This window comes from Rousettus aegyptiacus, unplaced genomic scaffold (genome assembly GCF_014176215.1).
Source record: "Rousettus aegyptiacus isolate mRouAeg1 unplaced genomic scaffold, mRouAeg1.p scaffold_m13_p_4, whole genome shotgun sequence".
Lineage (NCBI taxonomy): Eukaryota > Metazoa > Chordata > Mammalia > Chiroptera > Pteropodidae > Rousettus > Rousettus aegyptiacus.
The window spans coordinates 51,357,808-51,377,834 of record NW_023416307.1 but is presented as its reverse complement, the minus strand read 5'-3'; the positions used below and the strand labels follow the sequence as shown (position 1 = coordinate 51,377,834).

The 20,027-nt window shown below is 41.5% G+C and overlaps 1 protein-coding gene across 2 annotated transcripts in view; it reads right to left on the bottom strand.

Annotated features, from left to right (window-relative positions):
• The window catches only part of SLC12A8 (solute carrier family 12 member 8), a 112,656-nt gene that overhangs the window by 74,259 nt on the left and 18,370 nt on the right, over positions 1-20,027 (bottom strand). For both annotated transcript variants that reach the window (XM_016135196.2, XM_016135197.2), the window contains 3 exons: positions 19,832-19,978; positions 15,131-15,322; positions 12,769-13,000 (listed from right to left, as the gene is read on the bottom strand). In XM_016135196.2, coding sequence (XP_015990682.2) covers positions 12,769-13,000; positions 15,131-15,322; positions 19,832-19,978 — 571 coding nt within the window. The remainder of the gene's footprint in view (positions 1-12,768; positions 13,001-15,130; positions 15,323-19,831; positions 19,979-20,027) is intronic.

Genomic DNA, 20,027 nt, shown 5'->3' with positions numbered 1-20,027 from the left:
TACAGTAGGCTCTTGGGTCTTTGTATAAGATGACTTCACTACAAGATGTGCTTCCTTCTCTTCTTCCTCTGGCTAAATCTTGTATTCCTTAACACTCACCTCAGAGGGAATCTCTCTGGAAGACCTTTCCTGACTCTCGGACTGGGTTAAGAACCTCCCTGGAAGTCCCTAGGTGCCCTATGTAAACACTTGTCACAGCACTTGACACTACTTTGTAATTCTCTGTTTACTTGCTTGGATCTCCTGTGACACTGTAAGCAGTTAGAATGAATGAAAAGTACAAATCTCAAAAACATGTTGGATAAGAAAAGCAAATTGAAAAATAATTCATTCATCCATTATTCAAATATTTATCAAATGAAAGGGTCCATGCGGTATGATAAAATGTATATAAAACTTTCAAACACTAAACAATAGTAGGGATCAATTGTAACTATCTATGTATGTTAGAAAAATAAGAACATAAAGGAAGGATATACATCAGCCTCAGGATCGAGGTCGCTTGGGGGAGAAGGTGGATGAAATTGCAACTTATATTGTATCTGTGAAGTTTTATTTATTTTTAGTTTTAAAAGAGATATGAAGCAAAACTGGCAAAATATTATCTATTAAATTTGAGGAGTGGATAAATGAGTATCTGTTGTATTATTTCCTGTATACTTGAAATATTTCATCAGTACATTTTTTAAACTTTTAATGAGGAACCAGAGTCTCCAATGGCCTCACTAATGTCCCTGAGGGCCTGTACAGATTGCTGTGGCTGCTTATCCCAACTGATTTGCATGGGCCTGGCTGCCACACTGAAACATACAGAAACACAACTGTGGATGTAAATGCTTTTATCCTCATTTCTACCGATGAGAAAACCAAGGCTCAGAACATCTAACCTTGCTCAAGACCACACAGAGGATCTTGGATTTCAGGCCACATTTTCATGTAGAATTTTCACTGTTTTATCTAAGAGTGAAAACAGGTAAAACAGGGCATGGTGAACAAAATTCCAGAAATAGAAGATGAGTCATATTCATATGTGTTTATAAACCAGGGAGTAGATATATTTTGGAGAATAAGAGAGTTCAGAAGGGTGCAAAGCTGGAGATATAACCAAATGAGTAATTGAAAAGTAGACCATAAAGCTTATTGAATGAACACCTGCTGGGTTTGGGTTTTGTCCTATAGGCAGTAGAAGCTACTGGAGATTTTTAAGCTGGAGAGTGACAAAAGCCAAGCACTGTTTTAGGAAAAGTAATCTGGCTTCAGTTTATAAGAGGGGTTGGCTGCCCATAGGAGATGGGTGGGGTCAACCAAAGAGAGGATCCTGGAAGGATAAATTTAGATCTGGAAACCATCTAAGTGGCCCACTTAAGAAATGACATCTGCTGATCTAACATGAGAGCTGCAGGATAGGAAAGAAGAGGAGGGTTTAAGCTAGACAGAGAAATAAAAATTAACTCCAAGCTTTCCAGGCTTGGCAAAATGGTATACACATTTGGAAGATAAGTCAATTATTTCCTTATTGTTTTTTGGGGGGACAGGGAGGAGGAAAAGGAAAATTAAGGGAGGAATAAGAAATTGGGGATTTCGGCTTTGCTCATCTTTAATTCAAGGTGATGCTCAGACATCCAAGCAGAGATCCAGCAGGAGTTGTTGACATGGGAGCTCAATTTAAGAAAGCTAGAGAACAGGTGAGAACCATCTGAGCAGCAGCGATGGTAGAAGGCTATCTCTGAGGGAGGGAGCACACGAAAAAGCATTGACAGCAGAGGACTGAGCCCTCCCTGCCCACATCAGGCGACAGGAAGACTAAGAAGAAATCCAAGATATTGCTGTGTCCTGGAAGAAATAGGAAGACACTGTTTTAAATCAGTATAGGTGGTTACTGTAGAGTAAATGTTTGTGTACCCTCAAAATTCATATATTGAAACCTAACTCCCAATGTGATGGTACCAGGAGGTGGGGCCTCTGGAAGGTGAGTAGGTCATGAAGGTGGAGCCCTCATAAATGGGATTAGTGCCCTTATAAAACAGACCCCAGAGAGCTGCTTTGCCCTTCCACCATGTGACGACAGAGAAGACAGCTGTCTGTGAACCAGGAAGGGGGCCATCACCACACACCAAATCTGCCAGTGTCTTCCCAGCCTCCCAAACTGTAAGAAATAGTTTTCTGTTGTTTATAAGCCACCCATCTGTGATATTTTGTTATAACAGCTGTCATCAATGCAACAGGGGTCAAGAATAAGAAATGAGAAAGGTTCTGGATTTGGAGATTGAGAGGTCAGTGGGACCTCAGGTAGAGCAATTTCAGCAGACAGCAGAGGCAGGCATGCTTGAACCACTCCATTAAAGCTTCTAAGCAGCATTACAGCCAGTCGAAAGCCCCCACCTCACCAAACAGAACCAGCTCCCACCTGCTGGGTTCAGGCAGAGGTGAACTTGTGCCTGCCCCTGGTGGGCACTGTCCAATGAGCCAGCCACCCCAGCAGGGGCAGAGTGCCAAGGCAGAGAAGCATGTGCAACGTGAGCTCTAGAAATGAGCCATGTTGGGCAACAGTCTTCCTAGATAACCAAAAAGTTAAGCTTGAAGACATATAATTTCATTTTTAAATGCAATACATAGAATTAAAATGTGCCACATTACACCTTCTTTTCTAAAATGTATTTTCTCTATATGTATTTGTCCGATTTCTATGGGCAATAAAATCATTTTGGCATGACACTCATCTTACATAAATAAAAAATATAATCCAACGAAATGGCATTTCAGGAGCTCTGAGCCAAATAAATGCTTTAGAGTGTCTTGTTTATATTAAGTTGTCATGCTATTTAGCTTTTTTACAGTGGTGGAATATCATGTCTCTACAGAGCCTTGCACAATGATGTTTATTTGTGAAGAGACAGGATAGGACATTGGGAAAGGAAGAGTGACCCATGCTGACTGCTTGTAGGCTAAGGAGTCAGGAGGTGAGGAAATGGAGGCGATGAGTAAGATCCATTGTAATGGGAAGCTTGGAGATAAAATGAGCAATATGACATATTGGTTTTAGAGGAGGGAAGGATGTGCCAGGTGAAAAACATCAGGCTAAACAAAAATCTGTACCCTGTCTGTGAGACCCCCCAGCCCCTTCTCCCCACCTCCATCCTGCTCCCAGAACTGTGGCAGCCAGGCACGCCCTTGGCAGGAAACTGGAGAATTCTCTGGAGAATATGAATTGTACCAGAGTAAAGACCTACAGACACTGACATTTGAGAAACTTCCAATGAAATGGCCCAGTTTGTTACAGGATCACCCCACGGTGAGGCCTTCCTACTGTAACTGCCATCTACTCTGACTGTGCCTAGAACTTCCAATCAGCCTTTCAGTGCCTTGTTATTAAAAATGAATGAACAACCAAGGAATACCAGACATTTGAAGAAAATTTGCAGAAATTAACACAAAGAACAAAACAAGACAAGAAAAACAAAGAAACCTGGCGGGGGGCGGGGGGAATAGACAATATAAACAGCAGAAGAAAATTTCAAAAACAAAAATAAAGCCCTTATAACTTATAGCCTGAAAGAACCAAAAGGAGATATTATATCTATGAAAAAAGAACAGAATGTGATTTTAAAATGAATTATCAGAGAATGACAAAGAGCTCTTAGAAATTAAGGATGACCAAAACAAAAATTTCAGGAAAAAGGTTAGAAATAAAGTTGAGGATCTCTCCTATAAAGTAAGGGGGGGGGGGGAAATAAACTACAGAAAAGAGGAGATTAGAAAAATAATAACAGAAGATTCAAACCAGGAGCCCTAACATCCAACTAGTCAGATTCAAGAAAGAATAAAAAATTAAGAACCAGAGAAAATAAAGGAGAAGAAATTATCAAAGGAATAATAGAAAATTTCAGATTAAAAGTACCAGGCTAATGAATGAAAATTTTCGCTTTAAAGTTTTAGAACTTTGAGAGTAAAGGAGAGATCCTAAGCACTTTGAGAAGGAGGTTACTTATCAAGAGCAGAAATCGGAATAGGGCCAAGTTCCTGGATGTCACTGAATGAGAGAAAGAACAACGATGTCAAACTTCTAAGGGAAAATGATTTTCAGCCTAGACTTTTATATGTCCTACCAATGGCATGTGAAAGTGGAAAAGTAACATTTTCCATCACAGACAGAAGAGGATGATTTGGCAACCAGACAACAGGGACCAATACTTGGACCAGCACTACAGTTGTGACCCAGGCCAAGATGATCTATCCAGTAGAAAGATGGTGAGAAGGGGGGTCTCTAAGAGAAGATGTAACATAAAGATCACTATGGAAAATGCTTGTAAGTATTTGAAAGCTCTGTGAAGATTTTTCTTAATGGTGGCAAAAACCTGGAAAATAAAGCAAACAGAAAAAAAGAGTGTAGTGGGTTGAATGATGGCCCCAAAAAGATATGTCCACATCCTAATCCTGAGAGTCTGTGAATGTGACTTTATTTGCAAAAAAGGTCTTTGCAGATGTAATTAAGTTAAGGATCTCAAGATGAGATTATCCTGGATTATCCAAGTTGGACCTATCTCCAACGATAAATTGTCCTTATAAGGTACACAAGAGGAGGGACAAGAGTGGGAGAAGGTCATTTGAAGACAGAGACAAGAGACTGGAGTGATGCAGCCTAGGCCAAGGAAAGCCTGGAGCTATCGAAAGCTGAAAGGGGCAAGGAAGGGTTCTTCCCTGGAGCATTTGGAGGGAGTATGGTCCCGCTGACATCTGCTTGCAGGCTTCCAGCCTCCAGAACTGTGAGGGAATAAGTTCTGTTGTTTTAAACCATGAAGTTTGTGGTTATTTGTTAAGACAACCCTAGGAAACTAATACAAGGAGCAAGCTTAATTTCAGGAAAAGCTAAATGATATACAAAAAGAAAGTAATCAGAGAACACAAGTTAGCTGAAAATGAATATTTTTATGTATATGTATTACTTTATATATATAAATTAATTTTAAAAGAACGAATGACATAGGCAAAAATTTTCAACATATATAACAAACATTATCTAGCACTAATAAAAGCTAAACTAATGTTTGTTTTATGTTGAATTAATTCATTAAAAAGTAAGATAACCTAAAAGAAAAATAGGGAAAGATTATAGACAAGTGGCAATAAAAATACAAATAAAATTATCCTCATTAGTGATTTAAGAAGAGGAAATTAAAAGAAAAAGATCACAATTTTTGCCCGTTACATGGGAGAAATTTAAAAGCCTGAACATATCCAATATTGTCCAGGGTATGGGAAATCAATAACTCTTAACATAGTGTCAGCAGGAGTTTAAAGTAGAACACCTTATTGAAAGGCAATTTGGTAAAACCTAACAAAAGTTAAAATGTGCTTGACCTTTGTCCTATGAATTCTTTTGATAAGCCTTGATTCTACAGAAATAAGCTTCAAATTTTATATGAGTATATTCATGTTAGCAATATTTATAATAGCAACAAACTGGAATAAACTAAATGTCCGTCAAATTAATGTTTAAATATAAAGTTTTTTAGATCTGTAATATGAAATACTGATGTTGAAAAAGAATGAGGGAATCCTAAGTCTACTGACATTACAGAATGTCCATAATATGTTATACTGAGTGGGAGAGAAAAAGCAGCAAAACAATGTAGAATTTAATTACATTTGTACAAACAACTCTGTTGCGTGTGTTTATGTATGTGTTTGTGTTCATGTGTGTTTGTACACAGATGGAAAATAGACTGGAAAGCTATTTACCAATCTCTCTTGGGGAGCAGGAGTGGAAGAATGGAGTAAGGAGAGGGAACTTTCACTTTTTCTTTATATTTCAGGATTTTTCTACAATACAAAAAATACGTATTTTGTCTTTGAAATAAAGGGTATAATTTGACTTATGTGTACTTATTTTTTTTTCTGATTTTAAAATTAACTGTGTGGTTTTAAAATATGTCTGCATATTCTTTGACACGTCGCCATTCAAAAGGTGGCAACCAATTCCCCTCCCTTTGAATGAGGGCCAGTGACTTGCTTCTAATAAACATTGTGGTAAAAGAGCTGCTTTGTGATTTCTGAAGCTAGATCCTTAAAAGAATAGCTTGCTCTCTCTCACACATTCCCTTCTTTCTCTTTCTCTCTTTCCCACTGATTGTTTACTCTCGGGGTAAGCCAGTCATCCCATGACTTAAGACACTTAAGCAGCTCTCAGGAAAGGACCACATGGAGAGGAACTGAGGCCTCCTACCAACAACCAGTACCAACCTGCCAGCCAGATTCTTCAGCCCCAGTCAAGACTTCAGATGACTGCAGCCCCAACTAATATCTGACTGAACCTTACAAGAAACCCTGAGCCAGAACCACCAACCAAGCTAAACTCAAATTCCTGGCCACAAGAAAGGCAAGAAATAATAAAATTTTATTATTGTTTTGTGCCACAAAATGATTATGTAATTTGTTCAAAAGCAATAGATAACTAATGCTTGTACTAATCTCTCTCTGGAGATTAAAAGTGAGAACAGAATAAAGAGTCCAGAAAGAGACTCACACAAATATAGTCAACTAACTTTTGACAATGGAGCAAAGACAATTCAATGAAGGCAGGACAGTCATTTCAACAAATGGTGCTGAAAAGACTAGACATGTACATGCAAAAAAAAAAAAGACAAGACATCCACTCACATTTTTAACAAAATTAACTCAAAATGGATCATAGACCTAAATGTAAAATACAAAACTATAAACCTTCTAGAAGATAGCATTGGAGAAAAATCCAGGTGACCCAGGGTTTAGTAATGAGATTTTAGGTATAACATCAAAAGTATAATCCATAAAAGAAAACAATTGATAAGTTAGACTTCACTATAATTAATTTTTTTTTGCTCTGCAAAAGACACTGTTAAAAGAATGAAAAACAAACCACAGACAGGAAGAAGATATTTGCAAAACACATATCTGATAAAGGACTTGTACCTAAAATATATAAAGAATTCTTAAAACTCAACAGTAAGAAAGCTCAATTTTTAAAAATGGGCAAAATATCTCAACAGACACCTTAACAAAGATGATATACATAAGTCAAATATGCATATGAAAAGATACTCATTAGGGAATTGCAAATTAAAACAACAACGAGACATCATTATGTACCTATTAGAATGGCTAAAATCCAAAACGCTGACAATAGCAAATGTTGGCAAAGATGTGGAGCAGTAGGAACTCTCATGTGCTGCTGATGGGAATGTAAAATGGTACAAAAGCACATTGAAAGACAATATGGAAGTTTCTCACAAAGATAAACATAGCCTTATCATACAATTCAGCCATCATGCTGCTAGGTATTTATTCAAATGGATTAAAAAGTTATATTCTCACAAAAACCTGCACATGGATCTTTATAGAAGCTTTATTCATAATCGCCAAATGCTGATGCAACCAAAAAGTCCTTCCACAGATGAATGGATTAAAAAACAAAACAAAACTGTGGTACAGCTATACAAGGGAATATTATTCTGTGATTTAAAAAAAAAAATGAAATATCATACCATGAAAAGACATAGAGAAACATTGAATGCATATTGCTTAGTGAAAGAAGCCAGCCTGAAGAGGCTGAATATGGTATGAGTCCAACTCGATGACATTCTAGAAAAGGCAAAACTGTAGAGACAGTAAAAAGATGAGTGGTTGTCAGGAGTTCAAGGTTGGGGGCAGGAGTTGGTGGGGCAAGGGGTGAACTGTTGGAGCACAGGGATATTTAAGGCATTAAAACTGTTCTGTATGAAAAGACCTGTGGGGAAAAAATGGCATAGATGATAGAGGCTTTGATCATCTCTCTTGCAACCAAATCAAAGTTGTGACAGAAATACAGAGTAAATAGCAAGCAAAGTTACCTGGGATCTAGATGAACAGAAGTACTACAACTAGGGAGAGAAATAAGAGCTCATCCTCAATGGTAGAAGGTACGAGGGGGCAAAGATGGGAGGCAGCCCGGTCCTCAGAGGCTGAGTGGGACAGAGGCTGTGGCAGCTGCAGCCAGCAGCTGTGGATGCCTCTTAAAGCAGCCGTGTCCACAAGTGGACTTTCATGGTAACAGACTTGCTCGCTCTGAGCACCAGCACTAGGTCAGCTGCTCAGGGAGCACCAGAGACTCATAGGGGGACACTGAATTGTCAGAGTGAAGACTGAAGGCAAGGCTTTCTCCCAGGCAGAAGTGCCTGCAGTATCCATTGTTCCTCTGTTGAGCCCTCCCCACTCCCAGTGTGCAGACTCGTTGCCACAACAGCTGTGACGTCATCAAACTGGATAACAGAAGTCGCTCCACCCAGAGGACTCCCTGAAACTCTGCTTCCCCCCAACTTGCATTCCCACCCAAGCCACATCCAGTTGTGTCCTCAGCAAGTTTGGTGCTCCTTGCTGAGCCAACTCCAAGACTCACACTGGTGGCAGCTGACCTCAGTTTCTGGAGTGGCCTCTTGAGGCAACTATAAGCACAGCATCTGTAGATTGACTGCTGAATCTTAACAGGTGGCCCCAGAGGGGCACAGGCTGGGGCTAAACTTGGCTTGCAGCTGAACCCCTCTCAGGATTGTGCCACTGGACACCTACCACACAAAGCCATGCTAACAAGACCAGGAGACTTAAAAGCTTTGCTTAGTACATAGAAACAGACACAGAAAGGCAGCCAAAATGGGAAGACAAAGAAGCATAAACCATATGAGAGAACAGAACAGAAATCCAAGAATAATGGAGTCAAGCAATCTAACAGATGCAGAGTTCAAAACAGTGGTTATAAAGATGCTCAAGTGTAGATGAACTCAGTGAGAACTTTAACAAAAAGATAAAAGACATAAAAATGGAAATGGAAATTATAAAAGGGAACCAGTCAGAAATGAACATATTATCTGAGATGAAGAGGATATTAGAAGGAATCAACAGAGTAGATAAGAAGAGGATCAAACCACCAGTACAGAAGATGGGGAAACCAAGTACACTCAATCAGAATGGCAAGAAAAGAGAAGCCAAGACTATAATAATTTAAGAAGGCTATAGAACACAATTAAATATAAAAATCCATGTCATAAGGGTATCTGAAAGAAAACAAGAAGTCGAAGAGCTGTTTGAAGAACTGATGATAGAAAACTTCCCTAACCTGGTGAAGGAAATAGACATACAACCCAAAGAAGCTCAGAGAGTTTCAAAAAAGATGAACCCAAAGAGGCCTACACCGAGACACATTATAATTAAAATGCCAAAGGTTAAATACAAAGAGAGAATCTTAAAAGCAGCAAGAGAAAAGCAGTTAGTTACCTACAGGGGCACGCTCATAAGACTGGCAGCTGATTTCTCAAAAGAAATTATATGAGACAGAAGGGCTTGGCACAAAATATTCAACAGGATGACAACTCGGGATCTACAACCAAGAATGCTTTATCCAGCAAAGCTATCATTTAGAGTCGAAGGGCAGACAAAGAGCTTCCTAGACAAAAATAAGCTAAAGGAATTTATCAACGCCAAGCTTGTTTTACAGGAAATGTTGGAAGGACTTTAAGATGAAAAAACATGTATCAAAAACTTGAATAAAAAATGGTAATAACGACATTCCTATCAACAAGTACCTCAAATGGAAAAGAATTAAGTACTCCAACCAAAAGATAGAGTAGCTGAATGGATAAGAAGATAAAACCTCCATATATGCTGCCTATAAGAGTCACTTCAGATTAAAAGACACACATAGACTAAAAGGGAGGTGAGGGAAAAGTTATTGCCTTGATGGACCTAGAAAGCATTATGTCGAATAAAATAAGTCAGATAGAGAAAGACAAATATCACATAATTTTATGTACATGTGGAATATAAAGAACAAAATAAACAACAATAACAAAAATGGAAATAAACTCATGATACAGAGAATATTTTGAGGGCTACTAGATGGGAAGGGAATTGGGGGGGACAGCAAAAAGGGGCAAAGGGATTAAGAAGTACAAATAGTTACAAAATAGACATGGAGATATAAAGTGTAGCATAGGGAAAATAGTTAACAATATTGTAATAAATATGTAAGGGGTAAGAAGGGTACTAGATTTAGTGGGGTGATCACTTTGTGAGTTACATAGATCTCTAATCACTAAGCTGTACAACTGAAACTATTATTGTATGGCAGCTACAATTGAAAAAAATTCATTAAATTGTACAATGTAAATATGAACAACTAGTTGTCTATTATATTTCAATAAAGCCAGAAAAAAAATTAGAAAAAGAAAAAACTGTTCTGTATGATAGTATAATGCTGGATACATATCCTTACATACTTGTCAAAACTCATAGAACTGTAAAACACAAAGGGTGACTCTAACCTAAGTTATGGATTTTAGTTAATAATAATAATATGTATTGGCTTATCAGTTATAACAAATGTACCACACTAACGCAAGATGTTAACAGGGAAAGTATGGAAAGTTTGTCCAATTTTCTGTAAACCTAAAACTGCTCTTAAAAATTAAAGTCTATTAACTTTTTTTAAAAAAGTAAAACTAGCCAATTAAAAGAAAAGTAGAAATAAAACAATGTTGCCACCCTAATCTCAGCAGAAAGACTGTCACTGTTAGCACTTAGGGGCAGTTCCTTCCAGTCTTTCTTCCAGTCTTTTTTCAAATGCCTATATATATGTAATTGTTTAAAGAGTTGAAGTTGTTCTGCTAAATCCATTATGAAAGACTATGATTTAGCTATAAGTTTGGATTTTTAACTGCAAAGAAAGTAGCCCCATAAAAAATATCAGTGATAACAAAAACAGATTATAGAGGGGCCAGTTGCTATGGGAATGATTGAAAATAAATTTCATTTCACACTACACCCTGCTAATGTACTGACCAGAAGGAAGAAGAAATATTTGGAGTAACTTAGAAGAGCAGCCAAGAAAAGCTCTAATCAAGAAGAAGGAAAAAAACATCAGCCTAGTGAGGTTTCAAAGAGTCCAGTAGCGTTGCCCTGCAATTTAACTAATTATGTCCTTTCAGCAACCATATAGATAGAGGAAGAAAGCACCCAGGAAATAGGGAGTGGAGTAGACTCTCTCTCTCCTTCACTGACAGTTTGATGACCAAACGGGCAGCAGGCCTCCCTCAGGATATGACTTGTCTCTACGGGGTGGTGTAAGGCCAGAAACAAATAATCACCCCTTCCGTCCCATGCGTTTAGCAAGCTGCGAAGCCTCCACTTCAAGTCATCTGTTTGGACAGTGTACTGACCCCTAGCATTGGAGTGGATCCTGGGGCCCCTTCTGCGCATGCTGGGTCGTGGGGCAGTGCGGAGGTTCTGGGGGAGGGACCAGGACGCCAGAGGGTAGGGCGCACTCAGGAAGCTCAGGGGAGTGACTATTTTCCAATTGAAGAATTTTAATACACGAAGAAGTGAGAAAGACAGATTGGTGCGTAGTACCAACTGAATCTGACCTTCCTTCAACAAATGTTTTTATGAAAGACAAGCATGTACAGCACACACATCGGGGCAGCCTTGGAGGGGAAAAGCAGGGCTGCTCTCACATGAAGACGGCCAGTCAGGTGAGACAGGCGCAGCCTCCCACTTCAGGGAACGGCTCTGCTTTAGAGTCCCAGGGCCAGTTTCGCTCCCAGCTCTGCTAGGCATGACCATGAATGATATAATCTCAGAATGCCTGTGAGCTTATCTTAAAGTGGGTATAACTATTCTTCCCTCGTGAGGTTATGATAAAGATTAGAGGGCATAAGCCAGGTGAGAGGCTGAGCAAAACGCCCGGCCACAACCCGTGCTCAGTCACGTTCAGTAGTTATCAGCACCACTACCGGCGGAGGTGGTTGTCCGTGCTACAGATCTCTCTTCTTTCTTTTTTCTTTTCTTTTTTTTTTGTTTTAACACAGCTGGTGGCCCCACCTCCGGTTCCTTGTCCATATTCCAATGTAGATGGCTGATCACTATTGCCATATAAGGACAGAGTCCCCATAGTGAGAAATATCAGGCAGTTAACCTTTTTCCTACAGCATCCTAGGAACGGCTCTGACCTCTGGAGAGAATGACTTGATGCCAAACCAACTCAAATCACAAAGCTACAAAGTGATAGACAGTCCAGATAAGAGTTTCTCAGTCAAAGCACAAGGATTTATGGTTAGAGTTGCCAGGCACCCCACGGCAGAGGAAAACCAGGGTGAGAGGAAACAGTGATAGATTGATTATCAGTCTATGACACCATTTCCCAATGGTCCCCAGGTATACCTGGCTGTTTATTTTCTTTCTTTAAGCTTAGTTAAAGAATTCACATTTTCACTTTGAAAACATTTTAATCTAGAAAGATAGATGATCAAACTTGTATCTGCCTCCATTTCCCCCAAAATGACCACCGTTAACATTTGTTATATTTACATCAAGCCCTTTTAAAAAGTAAAGTACGGCAGATAAAATTAAAGCCTATTTTCTTCCCTATTCCCAGATCTATTTCTTGCCCACTCCCCTAATCGGTGTTGTGAATTTAATATTTACCTAGGTCTACTTTATTCTTTGTCTTACCTAAATTTTCTGGGGTTTTTAATAGAAAGAAAATAAAAAGAAACATGGAAAATGCGCTAAGTGAAAATGTCTGTGTGAAGAGAGGCTTTGGAGCCACTGAATCTGTGCCAGACGCACCCACTCACCTGCTCCAGGAACAGCACGCACTCGTTACAGGTAAAGCCTGTCAGGGGTACTCTTGCAAATTCACATCTATAAATATCTGGAAAGCAATGCAGACCCTGAAAGGCCATGTACTGAGCTCCAAAGGCTCACCTGGGTCCAGGTGTGTGAAAGAGCCCACCACAAAGTCCAGTGTGGACACGGCCAGCAGGAGCAGCAGCAGCAGCTGGAGGCGGATAATCCATTTGACACCTGCTAGGTTAATCCCCAGCAAGGCCAGAAGCACCACGACTGAAATTCCTCGCACGGCCCAGATGTTCCTGAGGCTCAGCAAATCTGAGATGGATTCGGCGAAGCCGGTGATGTACAGGGCACCTGCAACACACTGAAAGGAAATTCTAAGTAGGAAGAGTCGGCCAGAGAGAAAAGGATCAGGAGCCCATGGGCCCAAGCTGCATGGCACTGAGGATCCAGTTCACCCCAGTCAGCGCGGGACCTGGAAACCGTGATGAGATTAAAGGAGCCCTTTCTGCCTAGGAACTTTGTCCAACGCCCCATTTCTTCTATTTTAACTCTCTCTCATCGTCCAGAGAGGGGAACAAATGCCCACCCAAGCCTAGAGCTGGCCAATTGTCAGTGGTAATAAAAATGGAAAGATTCTGGGAAAAAGAAGATGGGACTCTGAGACGAAGAGACCTTTGGACTTCTCTGTCTGAGTTATTCAAGAACTAAACAAAGAACAAATTCTACTAAATGTTTAAATAAGAATTAATGCCAGTCTAGGCCATGCCCCCCCTGAACACGCCTAATCCTGCCTGATCTCGGAAGCTAAGCAGGGTCGGGCCTGGTTAGCAAACATCCAAAAAATAGAAGGGGAACACCTCCCAGCTCATTCCAGGAGACCAGCATTAGCCTATACCAAAATTACACCAAAAAATCACAAGAAAACTACAGACCAGTTTCCTTCATGAACATATATGCAGTAATCCTCAACAAAATACGAGCAAACTGAATCTAACAGCATATAAAAAGAACTATGCAGCAACCATGCCTTGATCAGAAAGCCTTGATCAGCTGCAGGAGAAGCACGGGCATGAGAAGACACCCACCAGAAGGGTGCCCACCCATGCTTCTGACTGAGGCCCAAACAGAAAGCAAAGCAAACAAGGAAGTGGATGCGATGGCTGCTCTGGTGGTAGCTGCCAGGGCTCAGAAAACATCTTTGTCAACAGCTTTTCTTCCAAGTGAGCCCACACACAGGAGACTCAACATCTCAGCTCCCTCTCTCTGTGGCAAGTCCTTCCCACTCGTTCAGCTCTGGTCCCCTGTCTGTGGTATCTGCGTCAAGAGGCAAGCTTGTTGTCTATTCAGGGAGTGAGAAATGTGAGGATTGCTGTTTGTCCATCTTGCAGCCTGTTTGACTATAGAATAGCAGAAAAGCAAAAACTCAATATATAAATCCTCAAGGTAATAAAATATACTGTTTCTTATTCACCTTCCAAACTACTATGCTTAAAGATCTTTCTTCAGTTAAGGCAAGTGGTTTTTAAGAATGCAGTGACAAATGTCCGCCTTCTATGCATCTACACACACACACACACACACACACACACACAGAGTTCTGTGCTGTTGGAGAATCAAACGTATTTATGCTAAAATACCCTGCCCCTGCTGCTAAAAAACTAAAAGAAACAAAATTGATGCTTTCTTTGAGGACACTCTCATAGTCTTACTTAGACAAATTCTTTTCTTTGAGCTGTTTTTCAACCACCCACTACCCTTTGCACAATCATAAAAGCCTTTTCCAAGCCAAGAAAAATGCCTTACAAAGAGCTGCTTCTTAATGTCTGCACTTGTTACCTCCACATTAGGTCACCATTCCTATGTTTCGGCTAAATAAGCATCAGTATTTCTCCCTACTCACTGTTTTCTGAAAGCCTTCGGCCACCCTGGTGACACAGTCTCCTCGTTAGTATTCTCCTTCCCAGACAGACGTCCATGCAGGGGCTTCTAGTTTGCTTGTGACGGCTGTCAGGCTATTGATGCACCTAGAGCTCCAGCTCATTTGAGAAATACCTGCTTCTGGGAAAGTGCTTTAGCACAGGCATAATGTCCCCTCTTCAGCATAAAAGTGTCCAGGGACCAGGTCACCAGGCTGCCAGGTCAGCTCTGGCCACTGTCCAGCATTCACCTCCCTAGAACGGCAGCAAGAAAAGTTCTAGTCCAGGCCCTGCCTTGCTGATCAAATCGGTGCTCCATGAAGTTTGAGTGGTGGAGAGGAAGGGGCACTGGTCTAAGTCCGGGCCTGGACGGTGGGCTTGGCTCTGCCCCTGAGCTCCCTCTCAAAACCTCAGTCTGCCCCTCTATAAAATGGGCAGACTGCCCCATCCTTGCCTCTCCCCAGGTCCTCTGAGGATGTGGATAAGATGGTGGCAAACGGTAGGCAAAGGGAGAGATGCCTCATACACCAGTGGCCTCAGGACACAGTTCCCCTGTCCCAGCAGCCCAGGCTCACCTGTCCAAACACGTACAGCAGCCCAATTGTGCCTCCGGTCTGCCCACCGAGGACCGAGGAGATCATGGAGTAGACGCCACCACTGCCAACACCGCAGTGCTCCCCGACACCAATGCCAGACAGCACAGTGACGAGGGCCACCAGGATGACGGAGGACACCAGAAACGCGCCCACGAGCACTCCTGTGTTCCCCTGCAGTGGAGCAGCAAGGAGCAAGGTCAGCATTAGGGTAAAGAGGCCCCACCAGACTCGGCCCCTCCCCGGGGACATTGACAACATCCTCCGCCCCACCCCCCAGGGGTGGGGCACCTGGAAGAGGGCAAAGGCAGCACCACCAGAGGAAGGCCTGGAATTCAAGGTGAAGGGAAATGTCCTTGCTTCAAATTCTTCATGGACTTCCCATCACCCATAGGGAAAAGTCAAAGTTATGTAATACACTGATGAGGCCCCTCTGACTCCGTCCTCTCTCTACCCCCTCAGGCCCTCTCAACCCTTTGCCAATGACCCCCTCCAATTCGCTCTGTGCCCCAGCCTGCAGTCACACGTCCTCCCCTTACTGCCCTCTCACGGTGCTGATCCCCTGCGTGGAATGCCTGTCCTGCTCATTCCGCTTCCTGGCCAGGCTCACGCCAAAGTGTCCTTTAAGACTCAGGGTTTAGGAGTTTCCCCCTCCAGGAAACTGTCCCTGGGACCCTTCCTCTGGGCTCCTGTAGTACCAGTCATAGTGCTTATCATAGAGCTTATCATAGTACTTATAATAGTACCCATCATAGTGCTTATCACAGTGCTTATCATTCTGAGTCTGTTTCCCAGTCAGTCTTTACTTCTGGGCTGTGAGCTTCAAGAGAGCAGGATTATGTTTTACTCAATTATGTTTTATTCGCACAATTTCTTATTTTTCTGATTCTATATTTTTAATAATATTTTTTCCTGTTGTTCATGATTTTAAGTTCTCTGCATGTGATAATAAAATATCCTGTACCAATCTTTAAATTTTCATACCAAAACTAGCACTTTAACATTTTTCAAATTATAAGTATGCTGACAAATTATCCTTTAGAGTTACTATTTATTTAAAAAGCATTTTATAGTAACTTCTACTTATTTTAATTTTATGCCATCTCCTAGAAGTTCTTTCTTATTTTTGGCATTTCACATCCGCCTTTTTCCCCATGATCGAATATGATTTTTCAGGTAAAAATGTCAGAACCGAAAACAGAGATCACTTTAGAGCAAAACAATGTATTTATGTGGTAGGCAGCCTCAAAGATGGCCTTAGTGACCCCCACCTACTGGCACTCATGCTCCTGTGTAATCTCCCCTTGAGTGGGAGCCGGACCTAGTGACTCACTTCTAATGAACACAGTGCTGCAGAAGTGATAGGATGTCGCTTCTGAGATAAGGATATAAAAAGACTGTAGCTTTCCTCTTGGGCACTTGCTTTTTTTCACTCTCTCTCAGATTGCTGGCTCTGGGGGAAACCAGCTGCACATACTGGGGCAACCCTATGAAGGGCCCCACATGCCGAGGCTTGTCAACAACTACACGCGTGATCTTGGAAATGATCCTGCCCCAGTAAAGTCTTCAGATGAGAGAGCAGCCCTAACTGACAACTCACGACAACTCGGCTACAACCCCCACGAGAGACCTGAGCCAGAGGTGTCCAGCTAAGTTGCATCTGGATCACTGAACCACAGAAGCTATAAGATAATATAAAATATAAGATGACATATTCGTTGCTTTAAGCTGCTACACATTGGGGTAATTTGTTATGCAGCAAAAGATAACTGATACAACTCATACCTTCACTTGGGGGATGGAACTGACACTTCTGGATAGACATATTTTTAAAAATATTATTTTATCATTAGTTTCGTGTATATGGTACATTGGTTAGACATTTATATAGCTTATGAAATGATCCCCCTGATTACTCTATCACCCCTCTGGCTCTACACAGAGCCATTACATTACTGCTGACTGTATTCCCTAGGCCGTGCTCCCTATCCCTGCGACCATCTTCCCACTACTAATTTGTACTCCTTTAACCCTTCACCCTTTTCTCCCAGTCTCCCCACCCGCCTCCCCTCTGACCACCATCACATTGTCCTCTATATTTGTGAGTCTGTTTTTGATTAGTTTGTTCTTTTTGTTCCTTAGAAAAATAAATAAATAACCTAGTGGGAGGGTTAAGAGGAGGCCCTTAAAAAATCAGAATAGAGAGACGTTACCCTTCTTTCTTTCCACCACTCCAAAACCATCCCCTGCAGGAAGCAGAGCCCAAGGGCCCAGGTGGTCACTGGCCAGGCTTTCCTCTGCCACAGTGGTCAGCTGATGGGCCTCCCATGGTCACAGGCTGGAGAAGTGCTGGGCAGTGGGGTGGCCCCCAGGAAGGGGCAAAAACAGAGGTTGATCTTAGAAGCCTGAAACCACCTGTCAGGACTAGGAATCTGAGCTTGAGATCTTGTGTTTCTGTAAGTGGGAGCCCCTATAAGTTTGGGAGGAGTATGGGGGACATGAATTCTTAGCATCCGCATCAGAGAGGTTGCTGAGCCTGTCTCAAGCCTTCAACACATTAATAAAGAAAAAAGTTAGAGCCACACTGGACATGGTTAAGACTGAACACTGAGTCAAGGGCTTTTTTTTTTTTTTAAGGATATTTCTACTTTATTTTCAAATCTCACCATTACAAGTATTGGATTCTGCAAGGTCATAGTTAAAACACTTTGTTGTGGGATATCAACTTATATATACATAAGGGCTATATCAAAAAATCCCATTTGGGACCCTCTGTTATTAAATTAAAATTTATAAGAATGTATGAAGTATGAAACTTAAAAAACTAAATGATAAAAAGTTAAGATAGTTAAGTACTTATTAAGTATATCTATTGCCTTTATTATAAACAATATACAATTAAGAAGTCAACTATTTTTGAGTCTGTAAGTCGGATGCTATCAAGCAAATTGCCGTGTATGATCCAGAATCCTTTAAAATTTTTAACTCAAAGACAAATAGGAAGCTTCGGTAAATTTTAATTTTCCGAATGTTCTCAAAAGGAATTATTAGAAGCATCTTCCAGTTATAAAACATAGTTGGATAATCCATTTACGCCAAACAAACTATTTCTGTGTGTTGTGAGGTAGCAATGAAAGACTTTATGATCTTTTATGGACTCTTAGCTCAGGGAGCAAAACAAGAGCTTATGAAGGTCTGGCCTCATGCAGACCTCCTGAGGGGGCTGAGCTCCACCATAGCTTTAATCCCCTAAAAGCTTTAAACCCCTAAAAGTTGCCTAATTATACATATCAACTTGACTAAATTATGGTAACCAGTTGTTTAGCCAAATGCTAGTCTAGATGTTGTCATAAACGTATTTTGTAGATATGATTAACATTTGTGATCAGTGGACTTTAAGGAGATTTGCCTCCATGAGGTGGGTGGGCCTCATCCAATCAGTTGAAGGCCTTAAGAGCAAAGACTGAGGTTTACTAAAGAAGGAATTCTGTCTCCAGACAATAACACAAAAATTCTGCCCGAGTTTCCAGCTTTCGCACTCAAGCCTGCAGCATCAATTCTTGCCTGAATCTTGTCTTTTGGACTTGGCAGCCCCACAATCACCTGAGCCAATTCTTTAAAATCAATTTCAATCTCTCTCTCTCTTTCTACACACACGCACACACACACACACATATATACATACATGTATGCATCCATACATATAGCTTCTCTGGAGAACCCTGACTAATACATTCTTTACCTTGAATGGCCCCCTATCTCTTCCACCTGTCCAGTCCAGTTCACCTTTCAAGACCTGGTTCGTGTCTGCTCCAGGAAGCTTTCCTGTACACTTCAATAACCATATGTTCACATCGTATTCCACTCTTGAGGAATTTAATGCTGTTTTGGGACATCGTTTGGATTCCTGATGTGAAATCTAACCATTGTAGCTGTTAACTCACTGGGGAGACAGACGACAGAGTCTTGTATTTTGTAATCCTATTGGCACACAGTAATGCCTGGCACGCGCTAGGTGCATTAATGTTTGATTCTTGATTGGCTGGCCATTTGTTATGATTGGCCTGTTAAGTTTACTGAAGTCCCGGGGAGAAGACACTGTATCAAGGGCTGAGGACCCTGCTCAGGACACACATCTGCCCGGGAGGTCCCAGGAGGCTTTCATATAAGATATAAAGAAGAGGCCTCTACATAGGAAGACAAACTTACCCCCACGATTTCATGGGGGGAGGTCTGCCCTAGAAAATCTGGCCCTGAGCATGGGCCAAACTTCCCCATGCACAGCCTTACACATGGGGGCAGGGTGTAGTGGGAGAGGCAACCCTGTGGGTGAGGAGCTGCCACCAGAAGGGCACCAGAAGTGTGGAAGAGTACCAAGAAAGCAGGAAAGGGTCACAAAGTAGAGGCAAACTTGTCTCTCTCTGACCTGCCTCTGGTTCTGTCCACAGCGTGCCCTGACTTCTGTGCTTGTGTTTCTGTAATTAGATCCGTGGTGAGGCTTTCATTGGAACCTCTGTCTGAGGCCAAGCTTCTCAGCATTCTCATTTTAAAAGTCAGTATGCTTGCTTCTTGTTCCATGTGTCCAGAGTATCTCTCGTCTGTACTGTGAAATGCCCAAGAGTAACAGAGCTTCCCAAGTCACAGGCCCACAAGAGACTCCAGGGCTACCAACTCATCACTCACCACCAACCAGCCAGTCCTCAAGAAGAGGACAACCCCAAAAATGTTGATCATGCAGGATGTGAACACACCATCCCAGGTCCCAAACAGCACTGGCTCCCATACAAACAGCTGCATCTTCCACCATGGTTGGGGCTGGGCCAAGGCCCCCTGAAAACAGAGCACACAGAAGTCAGCTCAACAGCACTTGGAGGGCCAG